The sequence below is a fragment of the Apis laboriosa genome, unplaced genomic scaffold (genome assembly GCF_014066325.1).
Source record: "Apis laboriosa isolate Shangri-la unplaced genomic scaffold, ASM1406632v1 scaffold9_cov152, whole genome shotgun sequence".
NCBI lineage: Eukaryota > Metazoa > Arthropoda > Insecta > Hymenoptera > Apidae > Apis > Apis laboriosa.
Genome location: NW_025224966.1, coordinates 3,176,292 through 3,196,141, shown reverse-complemented (window position 1 = coordinate 3,196,141; position 19,850 = coordinate 3,176,292). Strand labels below are relative to the sequence as shown.

At 19.4% G+C, this 19,850-nt stretch overlaps 3 protein-coding genes across 9 annotated transcripts; all 3 read left to right on the top strand.

Moving 5' to 3' along the window:
• Nucleotides 1–175: 175 nt before the first annotated feature.
• On the top strand, nt 176–4,098 carry LOC122719821 (protein PFF0380w-like; the record flags this gene model as incomplete). Its single annotated transcript, XM_043945995.1, has 1 exon — nt 176–4,098. A coding segment is annotated over exon 1 (3,876 nt), but the record flags the coding sequence as incomplete, so codon positions are not given.
• A 1,102-nt stretch (nt 4,099–5,200) lies between these two features.
• LOC122719822 (BTB/POZ domain-containing protein 17) lies at nt 5,201–8,082 on the top strand. Of its 2 annotated transcripts, XM_043945996.1 has the most exons (4): nt 5,201–5,353; nt 5,792–6,023; nt 6,155–6,295; nt 6,775–8,082. In XM_043945996.1, the coding sequence occupies exons 2-4, from the start codon at nt 5,925–5,927 to the stop codon at nt 8,032–8,034; spliced, it is 1,500 nt and encodes a 499-aa protein (XP_043801931.1). In that variant the 5' UTR covers nt 5,201–5,353; nt 5,792–5,924; the 3' UTR covers nt 8,035–8,082. The 2 variants fall into 2 exon arrangements, with proteins under 2 accessions (XP_043801931.1, XP_043801932.1); XM_043945997.1 differs by lacking the exons at nt 5,201–5,353; nt 5,792–6,023 and adding an exon at nt 6,366–6,419 and having other exon boundaries at nt 6,156–6,295.
• A 1,565-nt stretch (nt 8,083–9,647) lies between these two features.
• On the top strand, nt 9,648–18,625 carry LOC122719799 (biotin--protein ligase). Of its 6 annotated transcripts, none has more exons than XM_043945953.1 (17): nt 9,648–9,793; nt 10,253–10,457; nt 12,261–12,397; nt 12,480–12,650; nt 13,039–13,192; nt 13,258–13,323; nt 13,944–14,135; nt 14,313–14,592; nt 14,825–14,956; nt 15,162–15,488; nt 15,712–16,069; nt 16,779–16,961; nt 17,081–17,213; nt 17,324–17,484; nt 17,568–17,682; nt 17,754–17,967; nt 18,186–18,625. In XM_043945953.1, the coding sequence occupies exons 2-17, from the start codon at nt 10,307–10,309 to the stop codon at nt 18,355–18,357; spliced, it is 2,946 nt and encodes a 981-aa protein (XP_043801888.1). In that variant the 5' UTR covers nt 9,648–9,793; nt 10,253–10,306; the 3' UTR covers nt 18,358–18,625. The 6 variants fall into 6 exon arrangements, with proteins under 6 accessions (XP_043801888.1, XP_043801887.1, XP_043801889.1 ...); XM_043945952.1 differs by having other exon boundaries at nt 9,703–9,793; nt 10,335–10,457; XM_043945954.1 differs by lacking the exon at nt 17,754–17,967 and having other exon boundaries at nt 9,703–9,793; nt 10,335–10,457; nt 18,186–18,331.
• The last annotated feature ends 1,225 nt before the right edge of the window (nt 18,626–19,850 follow it).

Genomic DNA, 19,850 nt, shown 5'->3' with positions numbered 1-19,850 from the left:
TTTACTTTCTTAATAAAAAATAGCAAGAATTAAGTGAAATTAAATATTAAAAAAAATATCAAATATCAAATAATAAAAATTATAAAAATAATAAAAATTAATCATGAAGCAATATTAATTTGTAAGCAAATTAAGCAAATCATAATTTGTAAACATCAATTTATTTTTTTAGAAAATCGCAAATGCTATAATTTTTGTAATAATAATATTTCTAATGATAAAATGTTAAAAAATCAACATAAAGCTAATTATGAATCAAATAGAAAACTTCAACAGACTGCTTTATCTAAATGTAATGTAAAATCATTACAAAAAAAATCTTTGAAAATAAAAGCACATAAAAATATGAAGCAATCACAAGCAAATAAAATTCATGACTTAGTTGATTCCAAATCTGAAAATGGTTGCAATATACAAATACAAAAGAAAAATAATTGTAAAGTTAGTAAATCTATTACAACTAGAAGATCAAACAAAGATGTTTATACAGAATGCAAAAATCAAAGAACAGTAAAATCAATATGTTATTTAGAAATGAAAAAAAAGAAACCAAAAAAAATGTACCATAGAATAAAAAAATACAAACATCATATTAATAAATTAGGGAAAAATAAATATTGTAAAAAAATATTAAATAAAGAAAATACAAATAAGTTTTCCAAAATTACAGTGCTTCGTTCAAAGAAAAATGATATCAAAATAAATAAAGATATAGCAAAGCATAAAAACTTTTTAAATACTAAAAAGTTAATAATACCTTTAACAAAAATAGATGATCTTCCTTTATCTGAATTATCTAAAATAATTCCAGACTATGTTGCAAATAAATTAAAGAAACAAGATAATAAGGGAATATATTATGAAACAAAAGATATCATAAAAACACAATGTTGTTCATACAAACAATACAGAACTACTGAATTGAAACAAAATGAAGAAATAAATGTATTATATCATAAATCAGTGTTTGAAAAAAAATGTACGGAATTCAAAGAAAATATAATGGAAGGAATTGATACAAATATAACAAATATAAAATTTGAAAGAAATACATATAAAATGTCTTTACAAAATGAAATTAATAACATAGAAATATTACAAGATAATGAACATAAATTAGAAAACATAAATTTATTAGAAAATATTTTAAAATTTTTTTTAAAAACTAAAGACAATATGATAAATAGAAAAACACGATATAAATTAAAAATTCAAAAATTGCATGAACATGGGATAATAAAAAGTTTAGCAATATGTAATAAATGTAAAGAAATTATTAATCTTTTACAACAATTTTCAAATAAAATAAATTTTATAAATGATGAAAAATTATGTATTGAATGTACATTATGTAATTTACAAATTAATTCTTTATCTCATTTTCAAGAACATTTAATGAATATACACTTAAAATGTGAAAAAGACATATTACTCAAAAAAGATAAATTTGCAGTTATTATTATTAATTTCAACAAACAATTAAATTTAAATAATAATAATCAATTTATTTTTGAATGCTGTTGTTGTTCAAAAATATTTGATCATATGAGTAGTTTTGAAGAACATGTTAAAAAATATCATGATTTTAATTACTGTATAAAAAAAAATAAAGAGACAAAACAAATAGTTAAAAATTCTGAATCATGTACTACATTTCAAGATGAACCAAAATTTAAAACAAATCATATTTTTGATATTACTACTAAAGCAGTTGAAATTTCTAATCTAGGAAAAAAAATTGACACACAACATAATAATCATATAAATGAGTTTTGTATTAATACAAAAAAAATAAATTTTAAGAACAATATATATTATAATTCAAATAATAAAAATTTATTATCAAAAGTAAAAATAAAAGAGAAGCAAATAAATGATAATCAAATAATGCAGAAAATTCCAAAAATAAAAGATATAAAAAAATTAAATATTGATGAGAAATATTCAAATAATATTACAATCATCTCAGAGTCAAATTCAAAGTCACATCAAAATCAAAACTCTAATTCTTTTAATAATTATTTTAATCAAAAATATAAAGATAGAAAATGTAAAAAAACTTTTTTTATTACTTGTAATATTTGTTCTAAAAAATATAAAAGAAAATATATGTTCTTATCTCACATGTCTACACATGTAAATAATTCTCATGCTGATATGTATAAAAGACAAAAAATACAAGAAAGTAAAAAAGCAATAAAATATGAAAATGATTTAATTTTACAAAATGTAAATTCTAAAAATTCTAAAGATCATATTAAAACTTTTAAAAATAATAATATAATAAATTCTATTATAAATTTAGAAAAACCAAATCAAAACATTTCAATTCAATCAGAAATAATTGATAAAAAAATTAATGTTAAAAATGAAAATATGGAATATGTTATTAAAAAAGATAATATTATGAATGAAAATGATAATTGCAATTATACATTGAATATAAATCTTACACAAAAAACAAAAGAGGGTATAAAAAAACAAAAATTAATTAAATTCAATATGAATATTGCAAAAAAATATACAACAAATACTACTAGTAAAGAAAAACTTATAGAAAATATAATTGAAAATAAATTTCCAATAAATTTTAATAGAAATTCTAATTTTGCTATAAACATAAGTAAAAATAATAATAGTTATAATTTAACAGAACTATATTGCAATATATGTGATAAAAAATTTAATTCTTTAACAATATTAAGAGAACATATGTTTTTACATGATTCTTTATTTGAAAGTTCACAATTTCCAAATTCACTAATGATACCATATTTTAATAATCCTCATAAAATAAAAAATCTATCTAGAAAAAATACTTATATATCTAGAAAGGAAAATAATGTGTTATTGAAAATAAAAATATTAAAAAAAATTCTACAAAAGCGAAATAAAGTACATGAGAAAACAATTTATCAAATTCCTAATAAGAATATAAATAAAAAAAATAGAAAATGGCGTTGTAGTCCATGTAAAGAAAATTTTGCATTACTTCGAAATTATTTACGACATAAATATTATTGTCATAATGATGAATCTGTAATTCATATTTGTGATAATTGTAATAAAATTCTTACTTCAGTTGCAATGGTGAATATTCATATATGCACTAATGTTACTTCTTGGAATTGTAAAAGATGTAATCTTAGTTTTCCTAATGCCATATCTTTAACACAACATAATATGAATACCCATTTAGAAACTATAGGTCCACATAAATGCAAGATATGTAAATTAAGTTTTCTTACATTATATATGTTAATAAGACATGAAACCATACATTCAACGAATAATGATAATAATTCCAGTAATAATTTAGACAACTTTATAGATTTCTCTGCATCTGCAAAAGATTCTTTATCTCATACAGTATATAATGTAAATGTTAATACTGAATTTAATGAAAAAGAATCACAATTATCAGATAATAAAGATATCTTTGCTATACATAATGATACATTTTTAAAACAATTAGATAAATTGAATGGAAAACTTTCAAAATTGAATATTACATCTAATATATTATATAATAATGAAAAAATACTTGAGTGTAAAAATTGTAACATATCATGTGATACGACATTACAAATGAAACTCCATTTAAAAAAATGGCACAAATGGAACAAATGTGAAATATGTAATAATTTATACCTTACATATGAATTAACAAATCATTTAATATTTCATCATATTGTTTTTGATTTATTTTATAAAAAAAACAATATTCAATCAACTCATGAAAATATAAATTTTCAAAATGATATAATAGAAATTCTTGGAATGAAACGTTTGCTATCTCTTTATGAATATGAAAGATTTAGTAATATAAAAAGCAAATATTTCAATTGTATAATATGTTCAAAACAATTTTCAAATATTCAATGTTATAAAATTCATTATTTGAAATATCATGATACAATATGTTTATTATGTAATATAGAATTTAAGTATAATTTTGAAGCATTTGAACATAAAATTAAAATTCACAAAAATGTTGATTTATATCTCTGGGTAGTACAAATATTACTATTAGCTATTTTACAATTAAATAAATATGGAAAAACTATTGAAGAAGTGATATTAAAATATAGTGAAAGTAGAATATATTAAAAAATTATAATAATGATAAAAGTTTAAATTTTACATATATTTACTATTTATTAAAAAAATAAATTGAATACTGTAAATTTAGATAGTAAATTTAGATATATTAAATCTGTATTTAGTTATAACTTAATGTAAATTTTATATATTATATAATTTTTCATAAATAATAAATATTAATGAGTATTTTACTATAATTATTCATTTAATTTTTTATGTGATAATTTTCTAAAATTTTTTACCATTAATTTTTTCTAGTTTTATATATTTAATATAATTATTATATTAAAAAATTGATTACTAAAAAAATAATAAAAAATAACTAAATTATCAAAAAATCCAATAATTATAAAATCTAATTAAATAATAAATAATATTTTTTTTATATTTTTTTTAATACATATATATATATATATATCTTTATATATTCACTTTTTATACTATTTTTATACTATTTTTATATATTATATGTACTTTATATAAATTTAATAAATTCTATGAAATTTTATATCATCTGTGGAAAAATTGAATTTAAAATTCTCAAATTCTTGTCAAATTACCAAAAGCAAATAATTCCTAAGATAATGTATTAATGTATTAATATAATATATATATATTATAATAATAATAATTATAATATTATATAATAGTTACTATTATTGAAATTATTATATTTCATTTTTAAATATTTTTGTTAATTATGTTTAATTAAAAAATTTTAACTTTCTTAAAGAACTCGAAATTTACTTGAGATATTTTGTATTGATCAATTATAATTTATTAATTGATATTAATTTTATTATTTGATATTAAATAATTATTTATATTTTTAAAAAATGTTAAATATGTTATGTTATTAAAAAATTTATTATTAATTCAACTAATTATTAAATTTTTAAATGAAAAATAAATTTCTAACCTGATATTAAAATTCGCGCTAAATACTACAGCGCTCATTTCATATGTATTATACATTTCACTATTTTATGTTTGTACAATTGACTTTTAAATCAATTCAACTACTATTTCATGTCATTGTGTTTTTTGATAGTTTGAGTATTTAGAAACTGTCTTGGTAAAAATAATAAAATAAAAAACAGTGTCAATTCTTATTTAATATAATAAAACAATTTATATTTTCATAATTTAATATTAAAACATACAATTGAGAAGTGTATTTCACAATTCATTTCCTTCGTATTTAATTAATATAATTTCTTTACTTCGTTGTAATTATTTACAGTTTTTGGTAAATAAAAATTTATTACTTATTATTTCTTTAAATTTTATTATATAAAATATAAGAAACATAACCACTATTAGATATGATATTTTTTGTTTAAAACATATGTGTCATGTAATTAATTGCATATATATAAATTTTTATTATTCTATATATTTTTATATATTTTATTATTATACTTTTTTATCTTTCTTATCTCTATTATACTTCTTATATATATTTTTATTTTATTGTAATTAATTTTTTGTAGTTATCAGTTTCTTTTAAGTTTTTTATTTTTTTTAAAAATATGATATATTTCCCTTTTATATAAGATATTGTAACATTATTACAATTTTATTTTTAATCATTATTATAATTTGTTTTATTTTTAATTATTTATTTCGTATATATATATATATATATATATATATATATTGTATTTTGTTTATTTATTTTTTACAGTTATGTAATTTTGAAGAGCATTAAAATTAATAAACAAGAGACTATGAAGATTTATTGGTACAATTACTTTTATTATAAAATTAGTTGTATACCATGATATAGAAATAAAAAATACACAGTGTGATGATCAAGTATGACAGGTTCTTCTGAAATGGATACAAATAAACAATCAGAAGAATCTAATAATATTCCAAATAATGTTGGAAAATCTGAAAGTTCAGATTCAATAGAGGTTATTATTATATATATAATGATATGTTTATATTTATGTTTAAAATTTATTAAGTTATATTTAAAAAAGATAGATATAAAAAAATTTCATTTAAAAAACAAAAACATAAATTTATTATATTTTCTATTTAGGTGGATAATTCACGTACAGTTTTATTAAAAATAGCAACATTATATGCAGAACGTCTTATGAATGATATTTGTCTAGTTGTTGATGGTATAGAATATCCAGCACATCGTCTTATACTTTGTGCTTCTAGTGATGTTTTTCAAGTAAGTAAATTTGCTTTTAAATTAGTATATAATAAGATGAAATGAAAAACAATTGTTTATTCTTATACAGGATGTCACTAAACTGGTGGTATAACCTAAAAGGACATGATTTTATGTAAAAAAAGTAAATTAATATTTAGAATAATATTTTTTTAAATTAAATGTTTATTCTTAAGTTGATTCATTCATTTAGAATATTTAAAAAAATATAATATTGGATATAAGTATATTATTGGTAGATAAATGAAAACTATTTTTTATTATTTTTATGTTTAATAAAAAATAATTTTTAAATAAAAGATATTTTCGTTTCGTTATTATTCCTTTATTATTTCAATACTATAATTAATATTGATTAAATATTAATTAAAACAATAATATGACAATTTTTTTATTGGATATTTATTATATTTATTTTAAATAAATAAAATAAAAGTAATATTTCAATATTATACTCATTATTATTTTTTTCAATATAGGTAATGTTAATGAGTCCTCAATGGAGTGAATCTCAAGAAAGTAGAGTAACCCTCCAAGAAACGCCACAATGTGTACCTATATTTAGTGAGTTTCTGCGGTACTTTTATACTGGTCAAATAAGAATTAATTATGGTGTCGTTCTACCAATATTATCATTAGCTGATAAGTATAATGTTAAGGATTTAATATCACTGTGCCTTGATTATATGCAAAATCATATTGCATTAGCTGCCATACATGGCACTTTAGTATCATGGTTACAATATACTTCAAATTGTGGTCATCACAATATTACTCAAGCATGCCAAAATTTTATTAAATGGAATTTGGAATTGGTGGCCAAGACTGCAGACTTTGGAAACTTTGATTTGGATATTTTAGTATCATTGTTACATCAAAGTAGTTTAGTAATAAAGGATGAAATGACATTATATAAATGTTTAGAATCATGGTTGGATCATCAGGCAAATCGATTAAAAACACAATTATCACACGATGAATTAGAAGCAACATTGGAACAATTGGTAATAGCTGTGATGTCTCCAGTTAGATTTCCAATGATGTCTCCTCGGCAATTAGCAGAATTGCTATTATTTCCTTTAACAAAAAAGTATAAAGAATTCTTTGTAGAACGTATGTCTATAGGGATGTCATTTCATTCTGGTCAATTAGACAGAGTTAAAGAAGTGAGTTCAAGTGAAGAAGATGGCGCGTTACTTTTTGAACCTAGATTATATACTGTAGACACTTGTAGTTCATTACTTACGATAGAGAATTTTCACGGTTTACCTTCTTATCATACAAGAACACTTGTATTTTCGAGTCATTCGTGTTTGGCAGAATATGCTGGTGATCGTGCGTGTGAATGGGTCGTAGACATATATCCGAAAGGGGTTTGGTTTAAAAAATTTTTTTTGATAGTATGGCAAGGAACAGTAGAGATGCCAGAACATGTAAAACGTTCGGTTAGATTATCACTTACGTGTAAGGAACCACCCGTAAATAGTAATGCCGATATGCGAGTAAAAATAGGTGTTTTAATATATGGTTTACAGGATGGTGTTGAGCATATTGCTAGAGTAACAGAGATTATTCACAGGTTTAGTAAAAAAGAACGAGTCCTTAATTTGGACGATCTTTTACCGTTCGAGGAACTTAATCCGCAACAAGGTTCTGTAACAGAAAATACTTCTCCTTTTCTTGTAGGTCCAAATAAAGATATGCTCAAACTTCACATTGTTATATCACCAGCTAACTAAGATAAATCTCTTAAACTGTACCAAATAAAATTTTATTATGAAATTCAAGTATATTTAATATATAATAAATTGCCTTTATTTTATGTTAAAACTTATGATTTTGATATATATTCTAGATTTCTTCTCGTTTGGATACATTGGTATTTTAATATTAGATTGATATAAAGTTTTATATTTAGATCAAACTATATATGAAAGAAAGTATATAATAAAATATTGAAAGACTTAAATATTTTATATATTTTCATTATATTAATATTTTGTAAGATGATAATTATTAAAGATAGTTACATAACCACTTTTAATTGGTTATATTTATTTGATATATTTTTTTAATTTTATTAGTTGATATTATTTAGAATAGTTTTTAAAAAACAACAGATAAATGAAATGAACTCATATTAATTTTTTTGTAAAAAAAAATTAAGAATGAAAGAAATATTTTTAAAATTTCAAAAATTTAATTTCTATTTGATTTCTTGGTATATACTTTATTTTAATATATAATTTAGTACATTAAACTTATATGAAATAAGTTTTAAAAAAATGTTTTTAAACATGAAAAACCAAAATAAGTTAAAATTGATAATTGAATTTTTAAATTAAGATCAGTTTTAACAATAAATAAATTCATTTATAATAATTATAAAAAACATTTTTTTAATATTGTATATACTATAATATATATTTATTCAAAATTAAAATTGTACCTTCAATAATATAAAATTATAATTATATTAAATCACATGTATAAAGTTTTTATTTAATCGAATATATATATATATATATATATAATAAAAATGTTTAAAATTTATTTATTAAGTTATAAATAATTTGAATTTATATTAGATGAAGCTGAAATAACGAGGCTGAAATGGAATGTGATGGAAATATAGTTAACTTTAGATAATATATCTTATAAATATAAATAAGGACAATAAATAGGAAAAAATAATAAAGAAAAAGATAGTGATAGAATAAAAATTAACTGTTAGCTATTGCCATCTTTCGCCAAAGATATCATTTCAAAGGCAGGATAAGAAAGAATAGAAACGCTATTCTAAATCTACTTTATCTTATCTATCTATCTTATCTAGAGAAATATTTTTGCCATTCGAGAGATGATTAATTTATATCCTATTCTGTTATTTGTTTTCCTTATCTATATATTGGTTGCATTTACAACATTCTATAGATGATTCACCAATTTTATTTTATCTTTCTTCCACTTTATTATTTTCTTTGTCTATACATACTTTTGGCGCATAATCATAAATGAAATAAATGTTAGTACCATTTTGAAAATATTTAAAAATTGTAATTTTTAATATTTTATTAATAATTCAATAATTTTATAACATATTGATATGATAACTTATAAAATATATATTATGATTTATTAAATTTAATAATAGTTTAGTTAATAATTTTTAATTAATAATAGTTTTATAACTAATTTTATATTGATTTATTAAAATTTGTAGTTCTAGAAATATTTTTATAATAGAAAATTTGTCAAATTTGAGTTTTGTAAATATAAAAATGATTTTTAATCTATTTCTTTTCTCTAATCTCGGTTTTTAATTTTTTTGGCGCCATCTGATAATCATACAGTTGAACTATATTCTACATAAGCGTCAATAAGCTAATGTACCTTGCATAATATTCTTTTAACAGTAATTTATGGATGTGAAACGACATTCAAAGTTATTTATCCATAATTTTGTTAATTACTTCATAGATAAAGTATTGAAAATAGGTATGTAATTCATAAATTCTTTTTATAAAAAAAGACTTTGATAGATATTTGTTATTTTAACAATTTTTATTTTAATAATTTTTTTAATAATTTATTTTTATTTTAATAATTTAAAATCGTATTTATAAAAATTCATTGATTATAATATTCATGATTTGCAAATTATAATATTTATTTAAAAAATTATTTTATTAGTTATTATTTTCATATTTTATAAGTATATTTATGTATATCGTTGTTGATTTATATATTTGATTTAAATGATTTTTAAATCACTTGTTTAATTTACAAAATATGTAAACAAATTTTAATTTATTTAATAATTTATTTAATAATTTATGCCATTATTTATTTTTATTTTAATTTGTCAAAATGATTTAGTTATAATTTATGAATAAAATTTTTTTAATTATATGAATTATTGAAATAAATATATAAGAAATATATAATTTATTTCAGAAATTTATGGTCAAGTGATTGTATAATTATTAAAATTTTATTAATTTCATCAAAATGATTTTGACACTTTTTTATATGATAGCAACATCAATTCAGTCAAGAAGAATTTTATTCTTAAAAACTCATTTAAGCAGTTTATTCCAAGGAAACACAAATACTTATCCGTCAATAATGTTTTATAACAAAACAATAGGTTCATATAAAGGTAATGTATTAGTATTTATTTTTATATATTATAATAATTTTGTATAAATTGTTCAATTTTAATATAGTTTAAAGATTATCTATAATCATATAAAATATAAATAAATTAAATAATGTCTAAAGATATTGTGATATAATTTTATAAGTAAATTTCTATTTAAAAAATTTGATATATTAAAATATCAAAATAATATAAATATTACAGATTTGATTTAATTCATTATATATTAAATTTTAATTTGTTATCTGTTATTTAATCTATTATATTATTTATTTTTAATAATTGTTAAAATTAAAAATTCTTCAAATATATCATTTTTAATGATAATAATTAATATATTTTTTCTACATATATATTTAATTTTTATTTATGACTATCAAATTATATAGTTTTATATATACTTATATATTTTTATAATCTTTATTATATATTATATATTTGTCTTTATGCATTATATTATAAATTTTTTGTATATTTATATAAATTAGACATGCGTTTCATATATATGTTATAATTGATAAAAATATATGATATAATTGTAAAGTATACAATAATAGCTTTAAAATTGAGTAGTTGCAATAAATTTAAATTATATACGAAGATTGCAAAAAATATAGAAAGGTCAAAAATTTTTTTAATATAACAAATACATATAATATTACATTAAATATTACTTTAAATTATATTTAATTCTTGTGAACTTTTTAATTGTGTTTAAAAATAAAATTCTGTAATACAAGTATTTTATTAAAATATTATATTATTTTTTAAATTATATATATATTTTTGAAGTATTAATTATATTTTTTTAATTATAAATATATATAAAAGAAAATCTATTATTTGTAATTCTTTTAAAGAAAAATAAAAAATAAAAAATAAAAATTTTATTAGTAAGTTAGTCTGAAATATTAATATTATTAAGATATTAGTTTTTAAATTACATATAATTATAATTATATATAATTATTTTTTGTAAATTTTATATACACAAATAATATTTATTATGGTTTTATTAATACAATTTATATTTTTTTAAAATGTTGTTTCTGTTGTTTTATTTATTTATTTTTGCATAATTTAAACAAATCAGAACCTTTATATATACACACTATTTATTTTGTTATAGTAGTAATTATAGTAGTAATTATTTGTTACTTTCATTTTTTTTAATTATATAAAAAGTAGTTTAATATTGTATTTATATACATGTATATACATGAAATAAAATTTATGTATGAATATCATTTACTTCTTTTTATTGATTTTATAAGTTTATTATGTACTTAATATTATACACACATATGTAATTATATTATTATTATAATATAGCTAATATAGCTAATATATTGTTTAAAACCAATAAAATTTTGTTATATTATTCTAATAATATTTATATTGTACATACATATATATTTACCCCTTTGTATTTTATTTGTCTTCAAATATTATTTAATTTGTATTCAAATATTATTTTTGTATATGTAACATTAAAATCTTAATAATTACGTATGTTAAAAAATTAATATACATAATAAGTTTAACAAAACTATTATTAGTTATCTATTTTGTATTATATTTTATTTTATTTATAATATTTATCTTATAATATAAATTTTAAAATGAAACACATCTATTTTATAATTATATATTATTTTAACATTTAAGCATTTAACATTTATTTTTAATATTTGAGCACTTATTAAATTAATTAATAGTACATATATATATATATATATATATATATAATTTGAACAACATATTAAAAGATTTTCATACTTAATATATTGTATTTATTTTAAGAATCAAAATCTACTATGAATGATTATGAAAATGACGAATTTATGACTTCTTGTCTATGTGTGAATAAAACTGATGCTAGATTAGAAGAATTATTATGGTATTATGGTGATATGAGATTATGCACTATATTTCCTCAAGTATGCATCAAGCATTATAATATAAATAAATTTTTGGAGTTTAAATATAATTAATCATTTAGTTAATTGCTATTTTTATTAGCAAAAAGTTGACATCTCAAGTTGGTTAACGTATCAATATGGCAAAACATTTTTTCCTTTACATATAAATAATCGTAATGGAAATTTATTACAATCAGAGTACAAACTTTATATACTTGTTGAAGCTGATCTTGAAAGTTATAATCCTCTTGCTGCAACACATGCTACAAAGGTATCATATCTATTCATTGCTATATTTAATATAATTTATTTATTACAAAAAAATTTTGTTATATATGTTTATTAAAAATAAGTCTTTATTATCTTCAATATTTTATTAATTTATTCATTTTATCATTATTAGATAAACAATATTACATTTTTTTAATATTACAATTGTATTTTAATTTGTAAAAATATAATGACATAAAATACAAAAATATAATATAAAAATATTTTTCAATAAATTAGTCTAAAATAAAATATCTAAAATAAATTATTATATAAATATATAAAACTGAATATAAAATATTATTTTAAAAATTCACAATTAATTTTACAAAATAAAATATTAAAATAACAAAATATTTATTATACAATAATATTCTTGTGTCTTTTAGGTTGAGGATTATGGTTTAATTATTACGTGGACGGCAAATAAAAATATTGATTTAATTATAGAATCTGATTTAGATATGGTTGCAAAATTTTTTATTGCAGCAATGGAAGGTCAATGTTATGTTAATAATGGCTTATTATTGAAACGAATAGAAAGTATGTATAGATTTCAATTCTGTTTATCAAAATATTCGGATGAAAATAGTTTTATGTTCTTCCAGCTGTCCTGATATCAGGAAAGCCTTGCCTTTACAATAGTGATATCTTGAATTCAACTCCAACTAAAAGTAAGATTTTATCTAATCTGTTTCGAAAAGATTTTATCTAATCTCGAAATGATTAATCTATTTTTTAAATTTTTTATTATTTTATTTTAATGAAAATTTTAAAATATTAAATACTGATGTAAATTTTGTTTTATGTAATAATTGAAATTGTATAAGATATAATGAAAAGAATTTTAAATATGTAAGAATTTTAAATATTAATAATTAATATATAAAAGTTCTGATTGAAATAGTTAAGAAAAATTTTTATTCTTAATATAAAGAATAATAATTACAAATTATAAGTAAAAATTCGATTACTTTCGATAAAAGTTTACAAAAGTATTTTATTGTTATCATTCCTATGTATATATTGATTTTTATATTAATCGTAAAACAATTCTAAATCAATTTCACTAGTGATTATAATTAATTATAATTAATATAATTAATTTTATTAATTGAAATTATTATTTTTATATATATTTATATATTTTTATAGAATATTGGTTTGAAAAAATCAGGTTTTTGCATTTTTTTGCAAATACGCAAAAATCTTCAAAAATTTTATATTGTATATATATCTAATAAAAAAAGAAAATTGAAAAGCATAAAGTGAATTTTATATATATTTTTATAAGAATTTATAGATAAAATCGAATGGGAAACGCACACGGAAAAATTAAAATCATTAAGTAACACTGCCAGAATTGCATCCGAAAAATGTAAATCACTTGAAGTTAAAGAATTTCCAGGTTTAATAGTATATCCAGAAAATATCCTAGATGCAGAAATTGAACTTGTAAAACGGATAGAATCAAATGAAACGCTAGGTATAAAAAAATTATTATATTATTATTATTAATATTTATTATAATTATTAAATTATTAAAATTTTACGAATAAATATTTTTTTAATAGAATATCGTATATATCCATACAATTATATATATATAATTAAGAAATTTTTAATTAAGAAATTATTTAAGAAAAACAAATTTATGTTTTAGAAATTGAAAGTAGAAGTCAAGTTTCTACACCAGTTTCAATAAATATTTCTCAACATGAGATTCAATTATCAGAAGATGAAATACAAAAAATTACAGAAGATATTGAATTTCAAGGTGTTCCACATTCTACTAGTAAATCACTTGATGTGCTTGATAATTTAGAAGATGAGTCTAAAGCTATAAGATACAGACAAGTATCTTGTAGTGATATAAAAAGTACAAGTAAACCTTTTCATGATGCTAAGGATAGCAAAATAATGGTATCAACTAGTCCTTTTAAGTAAGTATCAATTATATACCATACATATTTTATGAACTGAAAATAGCCGAATGAAAACTTGATAATATAGTGATAGTAGTAGAAGAAACACAAGTTGAAGTCATGGATAGAAATTTAAAAAGTTCATAACGTGATATATTCTAATTCTTTTGCAATAATATATATATAAATATTTGTTATATTTAATTAATTTAAAATTATAATTAATAAGTATTTATATATTATCTTATAGAAATTCTATGGCGAAAATAACAACGAAATTATCAAATAAAAATGTAAAACCAAATGTTTTAATATATGCCGATAGTTTGATTGCACGTAACAATGTAAAAGGCGTATTAGAAGAATCTCTTGGCACGGATAAGTATGATAATTTATTTTATTATATTAGCTTTAAATATTTTTAAACATTTCATATATTATTCAAATATGATAATGATTTGATTAAAAATTGTTTGTTTGATTTCGTATTATTTTATATTGATATTTTAAAAATATTTAATAGTAATATATTGTTCCAATGATTAGATTCTAATGAATCAGATTAAAAAATATTTTTTTATCATTAGATATACCATTTATGCATTATCTCCAGAAGAAGCTCGTAATGATGCTTGGATAGAAAATGCAGCTTTAGTCGTTGTTTGTGGTAATGTCGGTAATGAAATTGGAAATCAAATTGTGGAGTATATTCTTCATGGTGGTAAACTTCTTGCTTTATGCTCCGATGTAATTCATATTTTACTTCCATCGTTTAAAACGGCAGAAGTGCGAGAAAATGAACTTGTTCACTTTTCTTATGGAAAATGGAAGCATATACGCATGATGCATCATATCTTTTGTTATCAAGCATCTCCTGTAAGAACGAGATTCTCCCAGGATCATGAAGACGTAAAGTAAGATTTTCTTTCCTCTGTTTATATCAAAATATAAAGAAAATTTAAAGATTATTTTCTCATATATTAGTCCAAATTTAGATATACAAAAGAAAAAAAAAAGAAAAAAGAAAATTGTGCAAAATTTTGATTCATTTATAGTTTTAGTATATATAACTAGAAAATAGCGTAAAAATATAACAATATTACGATGGTTCGAGATGTTTCAAAAGTATTTTTTCAGAATGTCTAGTGTATCTCCTCCAGAATCGGTAGATGTAAAAGATAAAAAAGGAAATTCGCATTCATTTGATCTTAAAGTACTTGGAACAGAAGAAACTTGGCACACTCCAAGTATTTTACTTGCGACACTTCCGGAAAGCGGTGGAAAAGTTGTATTTTCTCAAATACATCTAGAAGTGGATCCAATGCAATATGAATTTGAGGAAAGTAAATTTAATGCGTTGAAAGAAAGTAATGTAACTAGATTAGAAATATTCAATGATCTGTTAAAAGTACATCTGGGAATTGAATTTCGAAGTACTTTACAAATTACTGCATCTATAATTTACAAATCAGCTTTCTTTTTGGGACGACACGAGGTATGAAAGTATAAATTATTTCTAAAAAAAATTTATGTCAAATAAATTATTAATTATAATGTAATGATGTTTTGTATGTAGGTAATTTTTTCCACATAAACTATTTATACAGAATAGACGAATTATTGTGCTTAATATCTTTGATATTAAAAGAGATAAGGAAAAGAATTTATTAAATCAACCATCGTTGAAGTTTTTATTAGTGTTCTTTTGTACATGATGTCTTTCAACATTCCTTATTAAAGGAAATAATATAAAATTTCAAGGTTACAATTTAGTTGTGATTGATAATTAATTTTGATGCTTTTATATATATTAATTAACAATAAATTATGCTCCTCTTTGTAATTGCTGCTAAAAAATAAATCTAAATATATCTTTATTGATTCATAATATATTGCTTGCTTCTGAATTAATGCTTTTTTTATTATTATGTTATATTTACTAATTTTTTATAAATAATATATATATATATATATATTGTATAAAATAGATACATATATTTATATTATTATTAAATATGTAAATAGTTATAAAAAGTTATTAAAGATTAAAATAATATCATATTAATTTATGCAATATAATTTAATTGATATCGTTATTATAACGATATCATTATTTACATGTATAACAAATTTATATTATAAAATTTGATATTAAAAATAAGAATAAGAGTAAATAATTAAATATATTTTTTTATGTTTTATAGTTAAAACTAGAAATGTTGGAAAAATTAAAGGATATAATGAAAACAAACGATACTTTAAAAATGCCTAAGTTGGAAATCCAATTTTGTAGAAGTAGTACAGTTCCAAAACCAGCTTCTTCTTCATTCCTTCCCATTATGGTACATCAGTGTCCTGACAATTTCTCTACTGTAGAATATTTTGAGGTATTGTTTTTTTTTTATATATAATTGAAAGATAACAAAATTATTTTTTAATATGAATTATTATTTTATTGATTTTTTCAATTATTATACTTATATACTTATATTATACTTTATTATAGAATTTAACTTCAAAAGAATTAGGACGTTTAGTAATATATGCAGAAGTAATGACATCTTCAATGGATGTATTTAACGGTTATAAATTAGGACATGGTTTAGCAGTTATTGTTCGTCAGCAAACTCAAGGACGAGGTATGTATTATATGTGGCATTTCATAAATATATTAGCTTTCAATTATTTTATATTGATAACATTTTATTATCATGTAATTATAATAAAGACATTTTATATTAATTTTAAGGAAGAAGCAAAAATATTTGGCTTAGTCCAAAAGGTTCTGCCCTATTTACCTTGCAACTTCATGTGCCTACTAATACAATACTTGGAAAACGAATTTCAATTTTACAACATTTAATTTCTGTTGCAATTATTTCTGCATTTAAGTCTTTACCAGGATATGAGGTACTATTTAAAATAACAATACGAATATGTATTTCAATTAATTATTTACAAAATAATTTTAATATTTTATATTTCATTTACAGGATATTGATTTAAGATTAAAATGGCCTAATGATATTTATGCTGGTAATAATATAAAAATAGGAGGAATGATTATAGAGACACATGTTATTTCAGATCTTAATATTTGTAATGTTGGTAAGTATATTACACATTATTTTATAAAATCATGTACTGGATGTATAATAATTATGATCAATCTTTTTTAGGAGTTGGAATAAATTTATTTAATAAAGAACCTACATGTTGCATTAATGACATAGTTTGTGCATTTAATGAAATGTATAATAAAAAATTAAAAATGATATCGTATGAACAGTACTTTGCTATTGTATTTAACGAAATTGAAAGATGGTTAAATATTGTACAAGATGGTGATATAGATGTTTTTCTGGATGCATATTATACTTATTGGATGCACACGTAAATTTTGTTTCTAAATTATTTAAAATGTTAAAAATTTTTTATTATTAATTATTTTTATTATTAATTTTTTATTATATTATATTGCGAATGATAATATCATTTAATAATTGAATATTTTTGTGATATAATTTGATATTTTTTAATATGAATCTCTTTAAAATGTTAAAAATATCATTTATTATTCAAATATTAAAATTTATTTCAATTTTTTATAGCGATGCGGATGTAACGGTATTATCAATAACGGGAGTGACACAAAATGTTAGAATATTAGGTATAGATGATTATGGATATTTACGTGTTCGAGGAGAAGATGGAGCGATATTTACTGTACATCCAGACGGTAATACTTTCGATTGCTTGAAAGGTCTTATAGCTCCGAAATAACTAGATTCAAATAGAATAAAGAATCTTTTAAATACGTTTTAATAGTTAATTGTACACTGTTGTTCTTTTTTATTTTTATACATCATGTGTATATATTTTAGATTATTGTAAAATGAATTTTAATCAAAAATTAATTATTTTATATTTAGTTGTAGTAAATTATTTATTATTTGCTATACAGCAAATAAAATATAAGCTATTGTATCTTGATTTATATCTTGTTATTTGATGTAATATTTAATGTTAAAAAAAATATAATAAAAATATTGTTAAATAAAATAAATCACTTTTTTGTATTATTATTTATTGATTGATCATGAAATTTGAGATTTTTATGTTACAAATGTATAATTATAATTTAACTCGATGGTTGACACCAGAATATAAAATTGTATTTGAAAAATGAGAAATCTTATAATCAATAGCTCACTATTTCACTTATTAATTTATATTCGTTATTTTCTTGTATGTCGTTTCATATATTTATACATATTCACTCTAAACATATAAACATACAATAAATTGTATTTATAGATATTCGAATTTTTCTTAAAACTATATAACATGTTAATATCGCATTTTAGTATCGCGAATCATATACGCATGGATATTATTGTATCTAAAACGTAAAATACGAATAAATTGACCTTTGTTTTTTGTATGAAACTACCTATCAGGTCACCATTGCATTATTAGAAGAGACTAATCAGGTGTACTCGAATTTGAGTTATCTAATTATATAATACATTTATTTATATCTATAACAATTGTAATAAATTCCAAAGCACACTGAGAAGTTGAATAAATTCTTTCTCTATTGATGAACCTTAAAAAGGCTTAGGATAATCTTTGATTTTCATAATCGTTAGAATTGCATAATTCTTAAGTCTTATAATTGTTGTTTGTAGCTTATTAAAATTACCTCGAACTTCGTCGAAACATTTTTGTATTGGCTCTAGAGTTTTCGTTGTCTATGCTTCTGTGACAATCCAAATTTTTCATTTAATCTATAAATAAAAATTAAACATCTTTGGTTGTTGATTATTTTTTTATTTTATTTCATTTTATTAGAAAATTAATCTGAATCAAATTAAATATTCATATTAAATAATTTATTAAAATATTGATTTATTATCAATTTATTAAATAATAATATAATAATATCACATTTTTGATATTTTAAAATATAAACTCGTTACATTGTTTTTTATAAATTATCGATAAATAGTAAAAATAATAATTTAAATCAACCAAAAATGTTTAATCATTTTGACTTATATGATTTTCAGAGATGTTTTAACAATAAGCACATTGTATATAAATATTTTCAAGATATAGTAGCGAGTATAATTAATTATTTCTTTAGAAATTAATTTATTATACTTGCGATATCATATTAAATTTTTTTAAACTCTTAATGCATGGCTCAATTGTCAAACAATTTTCTAAAAAATTGATAGTACATAAAATAATATATTTCTAATTTTTGTACA

Coding starts and splice junctions, on each gene's coding strand:
- LOC122719799 (XM_043945952.1), top strand. CDS start 9,718: ATGGATGTGAAACGACATTCAAAGTTATTTATCCATAATTTTGTTAAT. Junction 12,398..12,479: donor TATGCACTATATTTCCTCAA/GTATGCATCAAG, acceptor TATTTTTATTAG/CAAAAAGTTGACATCTCAAG. Junction 17,968..18,185: donor TATACTTATTGGATGCACAC/GTAAATTTTGTT, acceptor AATTTTTTATAG/CGATGCGGATGTAACGGTAT.
- LOC122719822 (XM_043945996.1), top strand. CDS start 5,925: ATGACAGGTTCTTCTGAAATGGATACAAATAAACAATCAGAAGAATCT. Junction 6,024..6,154: donor AAAGTTCAGATTCAATAGAG/GTTATTATTATA, acceptor TTTTCTATTTAG/GTGGATAATTCACGTACAGT. Junction 6,296..6,774: donor CTTCTAGTGATGTTTTTCAA/GTAAGTAAATTT, acceptor TTTTCAATATAG/GTAATGTTAATGAGTCCTCA.